Raw genomic sequence first — 12,445 nt, forward strand, 5'->3', positions numbered from 1 at the left:
TTCTCGGAGCATTCTTTTGCTGTCCCTAAGAGTGGAATTAGTTACATCAAACATAAAATTATCCAGTGATTTGCTAGACCATCCTTTCCCTTGCCCTTAAACCATAGTCCAGTCTACTTCTGGTGTAAACCATATTCTGAGGTATGGCAGAATACCTCAGAGAAAGGGAGACAGGTTGACAAGGTGTTGCTTTTTAAAACAGCAACAGCAGCAGGTCTGTAAATAAACCTATTGTTCTGGTATTTAAACTAATCAGAATAATTGTAGGATTATAACTGGTTGTGAGGGACGCGGTGGCTCAGTGGGTTAGGACGCTGAGCTTGTCGATCAGAAGGTCGGCAGTTTGGCGGGTCGAATCCTGAGTGCCGCGTAACAGAGTGAGCGCCTGTTACTCGTCCCAGCTTCTGCCAACCTAGCAGTTCGAAAGCACGTAAAAATGCAAGTAGAAAAATAGGGACCACTATAGTGGGAATGTAACAGCGTTCCATGCGCCTTTGGCGTCTAGTCATGCCAGCCACATGACCACGGAGACATCCTCGGACATCTTCGGCTTTGAAACGGAGATGAGCACCGGCCCCTAGAGTCGGAAACAACTAGCACACATGTGCGGGGGAACCTTTACCTTTACCTTTTAACTGGTTGTGAGGCCTATAGAATTTAGTCTAAAGGGGTGGAGGGTTGCATTTACCCCCATGATAACTTGATATATTTCTGTATGCAGAGATAGCTTGTCCGAGATAAGGGAGAGGGAGGGAGGGAGGGAAGGAAGGAAGGAAGGAAGGAAGGAAGGAAGGAAGGAAGGAAAAGAAAGAAAGAAAGAAAGAAAGAAAGAAAGAAAGAAAGAAAGAAAGAAAGAAAGAAAGAAAGAAAGAAAGAAAGAAAGAAAGAAAATCTGTGAAAACAACTTTCTGGGTCTTATAATATCGAGATGGAAATGGTGGATGTAGGAGTCTCCCTATTAATCTATTTGACATTGTTCAAAGTAGGTGTTGAGCATCCAGAATAGTCGATAAGGAAAAGACTTATGTGTGCTCTTAAACATTTTTCAAGGTTCCTGGGTAACAGCTGACCTTCTTCTTTGGATGATCTACTTTTAACATTTCATACCAGCTCTGAGCACATTTGGCTTCAGCAGTTCCTTCATTTGGGAAACTGGCATTAAATTCTGCTGCAGCATTTTATGTGGAAAGAGAAAATCCTGTTCTTGGATGAGGGACAAGTAGGGGAGATAGATTAATTCCATGCTGCTAAAGGGATTTAAGCCTTCGCTGGTATTAATCAGAAGTTAATCTTTCAATTGTATCTTCAGCAACTAGCCACGTGGGATAAAGCAGCAAGACTACTTGGATCAGAGAGAAACAGTCCTGTCCTCATTATAGTTTCATTTAAAAGTGCTTGGGGCTTTGGAAGAGCAGAAAGATATATTATTTCACACAGAGGATCTCAAGCTACAAATTCAGGATCTAAAAGTCTCTGTTTAGTTTTGCTTGTGCCAAGGAGTGAAGAGAATATTCTGAATCTACTCCCTTTTTTATTTTAAAAAAGAGCCTGGTACCTGAACAGCTACTGGTATAACTGTTATTTAAGTTCCAAAGATATCCTGGTGATACAGTTTCCAGCAAATATGAATGCTAAGTTATTTTCACTTACTTGAGATGTTTTTAAGGTATTCTTATCTGGAAATGTAATATATTCATGCAGTTTATATTGAGATTTCATCTATATTTCCTGAGCATTTGTCATATCTACAAAATTAGTAGAATTGTGTGCAAATAATGTGCTTTTCTCGGATTTGGTAGGAGCTGTTTCTTTTCATCTATGAAGTTAAAAAATAAAATAGATTGTTTCCACTCCCTTTGGTTTATATAGCTTTTGCAAATTAATCTGCAAATGTATTATATAGTCTGGCCACGGTATCCTGTTCTAGGTTGTTTGTAGCCAATTTACCTTGCCTCAAATCTTTACTTGTCACAGGAGACACAATAATCAAGGGATTCTTTAGAAACCTAATAGAGAAAAAAAATATTAGATCTAAAAGAGAAATTGCAAATTTAACTTTCTGCAAAAGCTTCCCCCTCCCCCGGTCATGGTCATCTCATATATTTAGAGAAATATCCAGCAAATTAAGAGATCTTCACAATCCACATGTGGCTAAGATTATAACAATATGTATTTTACTATTCCTGCTACCGATTTAATCCAGCATGATATGCATGGAATTCTCCCCTGATTATCTTTGTAACAATCTTGTAAAATACCTTAGGCTAAGTGGTTGTGATTTTTTGTACAAAGCTTTCATAAAATTTTATGGCATGATTTCAGTTCTCTTTGGTCATCTCCAACCATCAACCACTATGAAACCATATATGTTCTCAGAAGCCTTTCACGCAGTTATAGTATCTGAATATGTTAGTCATGATGGCAGACATGAGCAAAGTACTTATATCATAAAGAAATTGCTATCAAAGAAGGCTTTTACTGTATAATTTACAGTATCATCAGTAGGAGTTATTAAGCTTCCTCTGTTATGTCCTTAACACCACAGCAAACCTAAGACTTACCGGTACTTACATGACCACGATTGATAGAAAGGAATATATTAACAGAATGACATTTAATAGACTTTTAAAATAATAATTTGCCCAATACTTGTTGATTAATTGCTAGCACTGACACTATGGCAAGAATAAAAGATGAGAGCTGAAGTACTAATTGTATGGTGTCTTGTTTTAAATTGATTCCCAAGTTATGCATGCAGTAGCACATTTTATTGTTTAGACAGTTTTCCCACATCATTGCATATGTTTGCTACCATATTAAGTGATGGAATAGAGGATGATCTCTAGATGTTGCTGAACTACAACTCCCCCAGCTGCCTTTATCACAAAAACTCTGGGGCTGCTGAGAATTGTAACTTTTGGAGACCATAGATTCTACAATTACACTCTATGAGGCCAAAATTCATTTTTCTTCATAAATACAGCAGCAAGTCCCAGCATGTAAAAATAGCCAAAATTTTACTGAACAACTATAAGCCCATAAAGGAATGAATAAGAAGATATGTAAGTGGGATGATTCCCTTGGCTTTTAGGTGGGAGTTGCTAGCAACTACATGTTCTTTTCAAATATTATTTTCCTGCAGTTAATGTTGGGTTTTCAAGTTTTGGAAGAGCTGATTGGAGTAAGGATCTTTTGATTCTGTCATTGCAGGTACTCGCAGGGATGAATGTCTACTCATCTGAATTTGAAAAAATAAAAGAAGAATATAATATCCGGGGATATCCAACAATATGCTACTTTGAGTCAGTCTCTACATACTCTGCACATAAGTATTGCATATACAGTAATTACCTATCTATATTTATCCTTATATCCCAACTCCTCTCTGTTTCACTGCTTTTACAGAAAGGGGAAATTCCTGTTTAATTTTGAAAACTATGGTGCTACAGCAAAGGACATTGGAGAATGGCTGCAAAAGTGAGTTTTTAAAGTTGACACCGCCATCTTTGAGAATGATACTTTTTGATGAGCATTAGGGGAAAAATCTAAAGAATATATAACAATGTACCGTATTTTCTGGCATATAAGACGACCCGGCGTATAAGACGACCCCCTACTTTTCGTGTTAAATTATAGGGTTTGGGCTAATAACTCAATATTTCACTTCCTGGCACACAATCTGCATATTAACAACTCGTTTAGCGTTAGTACCCTTTTTTATAAGTGCCACGATGTTGCTAAAATAAAACAGGTAAACTTCATGACCCTCCCAGCCCGTGCATAAAACAGAAATGAAAAGGCTTAAGCCTTTCCGTTCCCAAATACCAAGGCTTCCCCCGAGTTTTGCACGGTTAAACAAACGGCATTTGCGTATTAATGTTTCTCCACGGAGCACAAAATTCACCCAAATTAAGGAAAGTGGGGAGCTAAAGAATCTGGGGCTACAGGGAATACCTCTGGCACGACAGGCAACCCTGGGAAACACGAGGACTGTAGCGGCACCCTCAGTTCGCACAATCCGATCCAGAAAGCGCTCGGAGGCTCCTTCGTTACTTCTAACTGCAGAACGTCTCCACGTCCCGCCCGCCTTGCCTTTTAAACCCCGCCCCCTTTTCCCCTGTAACATTTCTCTGCTCCGCCTGCTCTGTGATTTGCCCAGCTTTGCTCCTTCCCCACCAAATGGGTGCCTCACCTTTTTTCCTCTGAGCTCTCTCGCTTGGTGCACTGCCGCTCTCAGTTCCGCACTCCATGACCGGGCGATTCTTCTGGTCGGCGCGGTCAGGCGGTGCCTCGGCGGGAGCAAAGGTGCTCCCTTCCTACTGTTCAGCGGCGCGCCTCTGGGGACCGCCTGCCCCTCCTCTCGTCGGGGACCTGACAGCCAGCATTGGAAGCACCAGCATGACCAGTCCTAGAGAGAGCAATGGCGGCGGCTGCAGCCGCCGCCCCATGATCTGACGAGAGTTTGCCCTCCATCACCCGTTCGCTGTTGGCCGCCTAACCACGGGTCGCCATCGCCTACCTCCATTCACCCAGCGATCCCGCCGTCCAGCAGAAAAGATCAGAGAGGTGAATAGTATTTTCCGGCGTATAAGACGACCCGGCGTATAAGACGACGCCCAACTTTTGAGAAGATTTTCATGGGTTAAAAAGTCATCTTATACGCCGGAAAATACGGTAATCTTGAGTTAAAGGTAATCTTGAGCTCTAACTTATTTTCATTTGTCATGCTTTCTGTTTTGCATGTGTTAATTACAACTCTCCATTATCTTTTACTGAGCATTGATTTCACTTAAGCTTTATTTGTGGAAAAAAACTTTTTTGTCAGTCTGTCCTCTGTAACTCAGGATACATTGTCCAATAGTTCTGCATGCTTCTTTTCTCTTTGGCTAGTGGGCAAACTTAACAAAGTACATGCAATAATTATCACAGAGAAACAGTGACATCTCTATCCTCAGATCTGTAAGATCAGTCTTGATTTCCTGTAATACATTCCTTCTTTTCAAAGCCAATAATGCATCTTAGGCATTTGATAAGGAACAAAATGATGCAATCATGAATATATACAGTATATTTATTGCCCAAAGCATCTTAGAGAAAACGTAGCATAGGTTGAAAAATTAGAAAGAGGAGATACAAGAAAATATGCAAGGATCTCATGGAAAGTTACATACCAATTATTTGCCTGTGTTAATAGTGCTCGTGTCTCTGTGCCATGATACTGCTAAGAAAATTTTGTTTTTCTGTATAATATTTGAGCCATGTGCAATCCAAAAATGATTCAAATATATTCATGTATTTGGTCTTCTGCCAGACATGCCTGGCCATTATTTGTTCTGAAAGCAAATTGAGACACTGTACTGTTTTAAGGATTTAGATTGATATATTGTGTTAGGAGCACATGAGTCAGTGATGATTTACCGCTGGGTAAAGCTGAGTGCTTAAAGCTTCTTTGAGAATAAGTGATATTTTTCTTGTATCTGTTATCTGAATTACCCTAATAATAGCTCTCAAAAGACAATAAATGTCACTCCAAAATTAAATGTTTGGCAGAATGGGCTGAATTGGAAAAGAAGGTAAGTCTCATCTTAAGTCCTCTAACTCTGCAGTTGGACTGAAACATGCTTCGACACATCCAATTCAAATTGGACAATAATGTCATGATGCATTGGTAGTTTGCATTGCTTTTTATTCTTCCCGTATTTGATGCATACATATCAACTATTCCCTTTTGGGTTATACAACATTATGCAGAGACAGAAAAAAAGTAAGAAATATAAAGTCAAAGACACTAAAGATGTGAAATAAGAAACAGGAAAGGAAGCATCAGTAAAACCACTTTACATGAACACCATTTGTTATACTTCTTCATACATTTCTGTCCCTACATATTGTCCTTGCTTCTACCATATCTGCCCATCACTCCATACATTGATTGCCCTTTATTCTTTACACTTCTCACTTCTATGTTTTTCAGGATCTCATCAGTTCCACCTAAAAATGATTCCATCTTTTTCTTTTTTACTTCACTTTTCCTTCATTTGTTTTGCAGTTTGATCCTTGTCCATTTTCTCTGTATTTCTGTCAACATGTGCACGCCTGAATATTCCTTCCCCCATTTTCCCCATTTTGTTATACATTCTATCAGTAAATATAAATTCGTCGACTTGTTCTGCTTTTTTGCTTTCTATGTAACAATTGCTCTCTAAAACTTCAGATATATAATCCTTGTGGCCTCTTCCAACTGACCTCTCTGCAAATCATTTGGATTCTCAGCAAACAACACGACACCATCTGCATACAAAACTACCTGTACATTCATTTCATTAACAAATACTCATCTAACCTGGCCACAAATTAAGAACCAAGGGAACCTCACAAATCTTTCCTTTACTTCCTACTCATGTTCAGTCATCTCATTAATTCTTACGCATGCTAGAATGAATGCAACAGATAAATCACACAAAACTTTAAAAAAATCCATTCATCACATTCACAATCAAAAATTCTGTGTTAACCCAAAGTATTCCATAATTCAAGTTTGTTCATTTGTGTTTATCATACACAAATAAAAATTCTTTCTCACATTTATATATTTCTCAGTGATCTGCTAAAGATCAGTAACTTGGTCTTGCCATAGCTTCCTATTCATGTTTAACACACTCCGCCTTGCTACCATTCTCTTTGAAAATGGTAACAGTCATATCCTTCCAGTTGTCAGACCCATGTGCAATTTTCACATACATGTAAACCAAGTCACACAGCTACTCCATGTATGAGTCATGTGTGTTTTTAGTATTTCTGCAATCATACCTTATGCCAACAGCCTTTCAACATTTCAGTTGCATTTATGTTTCCTTTTTCATCATTCTTTTCCAGGAGAATAATTTTAATAGCATTAATGTCAATACCACTGTTCATACTGCTATCATTCACATTTAGATCAATAAAATACCCCAACATTTCCTTACTTTAGTGTCAGCCCAAATTATCTCTTCATTTTTGCTGTTAATTTATTTTGCTCTTCAGCAGGGCTCCCCCTTCCAAAACATTTTCAAAAAAAATCTGTCAGAACTGGTTTTTACATCCCTGCCACTTTAATCCATGGCTCTCTTTAGCTATATTTTTATAACTATCTTTTTCTTTTGCACATTATCTTTCAGATTCATTTTTATTACATTCTTGTATGTACTTTTTCTTCATTCACAGCCTCTTGGTTTATATCAACTAGACAACTATCCTATTTCTTATTTCCCATTAAATGTAATGTACTATGCAATATAATTCTTTTTACTCTCTTTCAAGCAGCTCTATTTCTTTCTTCCTTAGGTCCTCTTTCCATGCATTCCGTTGTGAATTTTATCTCCTTTTTTATACGGGGCTCATATTTCCTTTTTTGTTCAGTCAATCTACTTTAAACCCTATTTCTTTCATAACTCCCATTCCTTTAATTTTTCTCTTTTTCTTTCACGTCCATTTTTCTCACGTTTCACTGTTAATTCTACCCACAAATGGTTTGTTCCATTCAGGAACCTCTCGTCACTCTTGTAACTGTCACACATGTATACCTGCATTTGTCCAAAACTACCTGTACGCTTTCAATTCTGGGCAGATATTCATCAACTCAACTCCATTCTATAAGATCTGATGACTTTGCTTCAGATTTGTTATACTGTTCCTCCTTTTTTCTTAGTGTCACAAGACTTGTATTTTTTTTCCAGTTTCATTTCATTTGTTAATTCATGCTCTTTGTTCTTTTTCTTGTCTTGGGTTTGAGAACACAACCTTGCATGTGCCATGCTTGTTATTAGATAGGCCCATATTCATCTCCGTGTCCACAGTGGCTGCAGGTTGTAAAAAAATTGACCAGACATTGATGGCTGCCACATTGACTTTTTATTAAAATCCCTTTCCCCTCAGCAGGCACCCTTCACTATAAATCATGGCTGTCACGTATCCAGGCTTTCACATTTTCTTTTTTCAAGTAAGATGAAGATGTATATGCTAAGGCTACCAATTTTAGTTGTGCGGTTAATCCTTGACTTAACAACAGTTCGTTTAGTGACTGTTCAAAGTTATAATGGCACTGAAAAAAGTGACTTATGACCATTCCAGCATGGGCCATGTGATTAAAATTCAGATGCTTGGAACTGTGTTACTAACTTAACAACTACAGTTATTCACTTAATAACTGTGGCAAGAAAGGTCATAATATGGAGCAAAGTTCACTTTAACAGTCTCACTTACCAACAGAAATGTGGGCTCCATTGTGGTAGTACAAGTACTCCGTTGAGGACTACTTGTACCTTTATCACACACAAATCACGTTAAGGACAGCATTAGTCAGTATTTGCTCATTTTCGTTAGCATGTTTCAAATGGAACTTATGTGTAGTTTTACAACAACCATGCTCATGTCATTCTGGGCAAGGTAAATCAAATAGTCCTCATATAGTGACCATTTGCATTTATGACAATGATGAAAAAATAATCCTACAGCCAGTCCTTGCATTTGCAATCATTGTAGTACTGTAAAGCAAAGGATAGTTGAAATAAGATCTTAAGCACAGTTGAAGTTTCACTTAGCAATCACTTTGCTTAACAGTCAGTTTGCTGGCCCATATTTTGGACACTAAATGGGGATGAGAAGTACCTTTAATCTAGAGAATACTGTTCTTTATTATCTATCAAACAATTGCCTTTATGTCTGTCCTGTTGTAAACGCTTTTCTTAGACATAGCTTTTAAAGAGCACAGGTGTGTTTCTCTTAATTCCATTTAATGCAGTTAAAAGGAAGCACTAATTATTGCAGAGCTGGAAGCAGTTTAAAATATGCTTCTTTGGGAATTGTGCGTTCCCAGGTCCCTGGTTTGCTCTCAGTACTTTCTGATTGTGTGTTGGAGAGTGGGGTTTTTGTGTCAGAAGAGGCATCACAGAACATTTAGGCTGCAGCTTCTTACAGTGTCAAACATTAAGTACATTCAGCACCTGCTGTGCAGATCAAAGAGAGAGAAATGTCCTTAGTGTTAAAGCCTCTTTGGTCTTTTAAGAAAGCATGACCAATGAATGCAGAGAGGTTTTCTTTCCCTTCCCTGAATAACGATGCGTGCCTTCATCACCTTCAACACCTCCTTTTGCCTCAGCAAGGAGGTCCTTATCTCTTGGCGACCACGTGTGAACCATTTGAAGAAACTTCTAGAGTTATTTTTTCCCTTTCATTTCAGTTTGCCGACGTTATAGTTTCCTAATCCCGGTAATATTCAATACTTTTATATCAGTGCTGTGACAGCTACTGGATGCAGTTACTGAATGCAAAGCAAAAACAGCTGCAGACTGTTTCCAACGATAATGTCTGCTAACAAGCCACTCTGGGCTTTGGCTGACATTTCAGCCATCTAGAGTTAAAGGCAGCTGTTTGCTGTCAATTAATTTTCAATGCATGTTTAATAGTTTCTCACAAGAAAAAATGATGCTGCAGCGTTTTTCTCTCTCTCCAAAAGAAATCAATAGTGGGGAAAAGAAAGTCATATTGAGAAAACGTGCTTTAGCTGAGACTTAACAATAATTACAGTTGCTGTTATAAATTGTTTGCAGTATAAGCCTGGTACATATGCACAATAATAATAAGTAATAAAGACGATTTTAGTATGAATGGTCCAGTGTTCTGCAACAGTCATTCAAAAATGCTGGAAAAGTATAATAGAACATTTTGATGTATGTTTGCCCAATATGGAAATAATAAACTACATTAAATAGAGTAACAAGAACAAATAACTCCTATTACTTAGTGTCTTGTTTCAGACTGAGCACACACATACTTGTAAGCTTTATGGCCGCTAATAAGGAACAGGGGTGTCAAACTGCCAGCCCACGGGCTGGATGCAACATCCCAAAACCACACCCACCCCATTGCCAGTAATGGAGAAAAAGTGCTGATATGTTGTGCGACGTCATGTGATGTCACGAGTTTGACATGTCTGGAATAGAAGAATAAGAATAGAAGGAATCGAAGAATAAAACTGGAAAGGCAGCAGAAAGTCGAGAGGTTGGTGGGATATGTTTTGCTATGACTGTGGCAGCAGAGGAAGCTGGGGAAAAGTGCTGAAAAGATGGGCAGGCAAGCAGGTGGGATATCTTGCGCTGGAATATTGACAGCAAGGATATAAGGGAGGAAGAGAAGGTCCTGGGAAGAGAGGAAGAGGGGTGAGATACACTGCACAAGAATCTGTAGAGGTGAGAGAATTGTTGATGTGTACCACTCTAGTTCCTTGCTTCTCAATGTCACAATTCCTCTCTTATCTGGAAAGGTAACTGGATCCTTGGCAGGAGATCAGATAGTCTTTAGAATAACTGATGGGAAAGAACAGAATCTTGTCTTAATTGATTTCCAAAATATGGATACCCACTTCAGGAATTGATTTGAAAGACTTCCGATATGTTCTAAGTCACTTTGTTTTATGTCTGAAAACTCTGATAAACCGTTTGACCTTGTTCCTAAAGACAATTTTATGAACAGTTAACTTTCTTCATAAAATTCATTTATTTATTTATTTTATTTATTAAATTTGTATACCGCCCTTCTCCCGAAGGACTCAGGGCGGTGAACAGGGCAATACATATCAAAAACAAGATACAAAAATTAAAAACAATTAAGCAAAATGCCCACGAATAAGTTAAAACACATTAAAAGTAGGTTAAAACACATTAATAAAACCCAACAAATGAAATGAGACAAATGAAAAGCTGCTAAGTAAAATAGAGACATAAATGAGAAATGCTCCATTTCTTTATGTAGACAATCAATTTTGGATTGTGGTACTGTATAAACTGTATACATCAGTATAAACTGTTGATGTACTAATTGCCTGGCAGAGTTTGCTCAATTCTTTCTGTTCATTTCTGGATATAAGTCTACATACTTCCCCACCTCTCACCTCCCAACTTGCTAAGTGACTGTTGTTATTTGTCTTCTGTAAAAAATGACTATTTTCAGCAGTGTTGTGTCTAAAAGAATGATGCAGTTACAGTGTTAACACACTTTATGGTTTGCATTCATTAGCAACTTTTCATTGGATGGTATTTTTGTATTATGCTTCACTGTCAGATCGCAACAGATTATTTATAGAAGTTAAGGAAGAAATTAACAAGGCATGTCTCTTGTTCCATCTTAAAGTTTTTTTGTATGTAGCCCATAATTACCTTTGTTATTCTTACAAAACTTCTGTGCCAGGTGCCTCTCTACCTTCCTTATCCTTTTTTAAATTTGTATTTAATAATTATCCTCCTTGAACAGAGACTTACCTTTATCAAATTACTGTATTGCATGTTAACATTTACATAATCAGGTGAATTATGACCTAGACCAGACATGTCAAACACGAGGCCCAGGGGCTGGATCCAGCCCGCGAAGTGGTTTCATGCGGCCCGCGAAGCCATCCTGGAAACAGTGAGGGAACGGCCCCCACTGCCTTGGCCCTGGCCCAGAGACCCTCTTTTTGCCAGAGACCCTCAGACCTGTCCCACTCCTGGCCAGGCCCCCATAGGCACCCTTGATGTGAACAATGTAGAGCTGGCCACGCCCACCCAGTAGGCCACACCCACCCGGCCCCCTGAGGGCAACCGCAATGCTGATGCGGCCCTCAATGAAATTGAGTTTGACACCCCTGACCTAGACAGCTGCTCTTTACCTTCTAAGAGCCCTTGTGGTGCAGTAGATAGAACATTGCAGGAAAACTCTGCCCATAGCCCTAGAGTTTGATCCTGATTGACTCAAGGTTGACTCAGCCTTCCATTCTTCCAAGGTCAGTAAAATAGGACCCAAATTGTTTGGGGCAATATGCTGACATTGTGAACTGCTCAGAGAATGCTGTAAAGCACTGTGGAGAAGTATATAAATCTATTACTATTGATGTTATTACTATTGGTAGTACTTTCTGAACATGGCCTACTGTGTTTGTTTTTATAGTCCTCAGCCACCTAAGCCACAGACTCCTGAGACTCCTTGGTCAGAAGAAGAAAACACTGTTTTTCACCTAACAGATGACGATTTTGACAAGTTTATCAAGGAACATTCTTCTGTATTAGTGATGTTCTATGCACCATGTGAGTATGTTTTAATTCAGACCCAGATTCAAACCATCTGCAGAATGAAATGGGCATATTATATATAGCAACCTTTATTTGTACAGTACAGCTTGTATGTTGAAACATGGAACAACAGAGCAGACAAGTTGTCTAGAACATCTTGGAAAGTAATTGGTTTGTGGTGATTCAGATGTGACACACAGATTTAAAATTAATTTAAAATAATTGCTCAGAAAGAACATTTACTTGGAATCACTTGTTATGTAAAAATTCTTGACTCACCTAAGAAGTTAATGAACTTCATGGGGGGTGGACAATGAATCCTTTCTTCTGGTTGTCTGTTAATAATTCTATGCTGTTTAGGA

The 12,445-nt window shown here is 38.5% G+C and overlaps 1 protein-coding gene across 3 annotated transcripts in view; it reads left to right on the forward strand.

The window, feature by feature from the left end:
* PDIA5 (protein disulfide isomerase family A member 5) overlaps nt 1-12,445 on the forward strand; it is a 255,436-nt gene that overhangs the window by 162,564 nt on the left and 80,427 nt on the right. For all 3 annotated transcript variants that reach the window (XM_083349866.1, XM_083349868.1, XM_083349867.1), the window contains exons 9-11: nt 3,211-3,302; nt 3,406-3,477; nt 11,962-12,098. In XM_083349866.1, coding sequence (XP_083205992.1) covers nt 3,211-3,302; nt 3,406-3,477; nt 11,962-12,098 — 301 coding nt within the window. The remainder of the gene's footprint in view (nt 1-3,210; nt 3,303-3,405; nt 3,478-11,961; nt 12,099-12,445) is intronic.

The sequence above is a fragment of the Vipera ursinii genome (assembly GCF_947247035.1).
Source record: "Vipera ursinii genome assembly, chromosome: 1".
NCBI lineage: Eukaryota > Metazoa > Chordata > Lepidosauria > Squamata > Viperidae > Vipera > Vipera ursinii.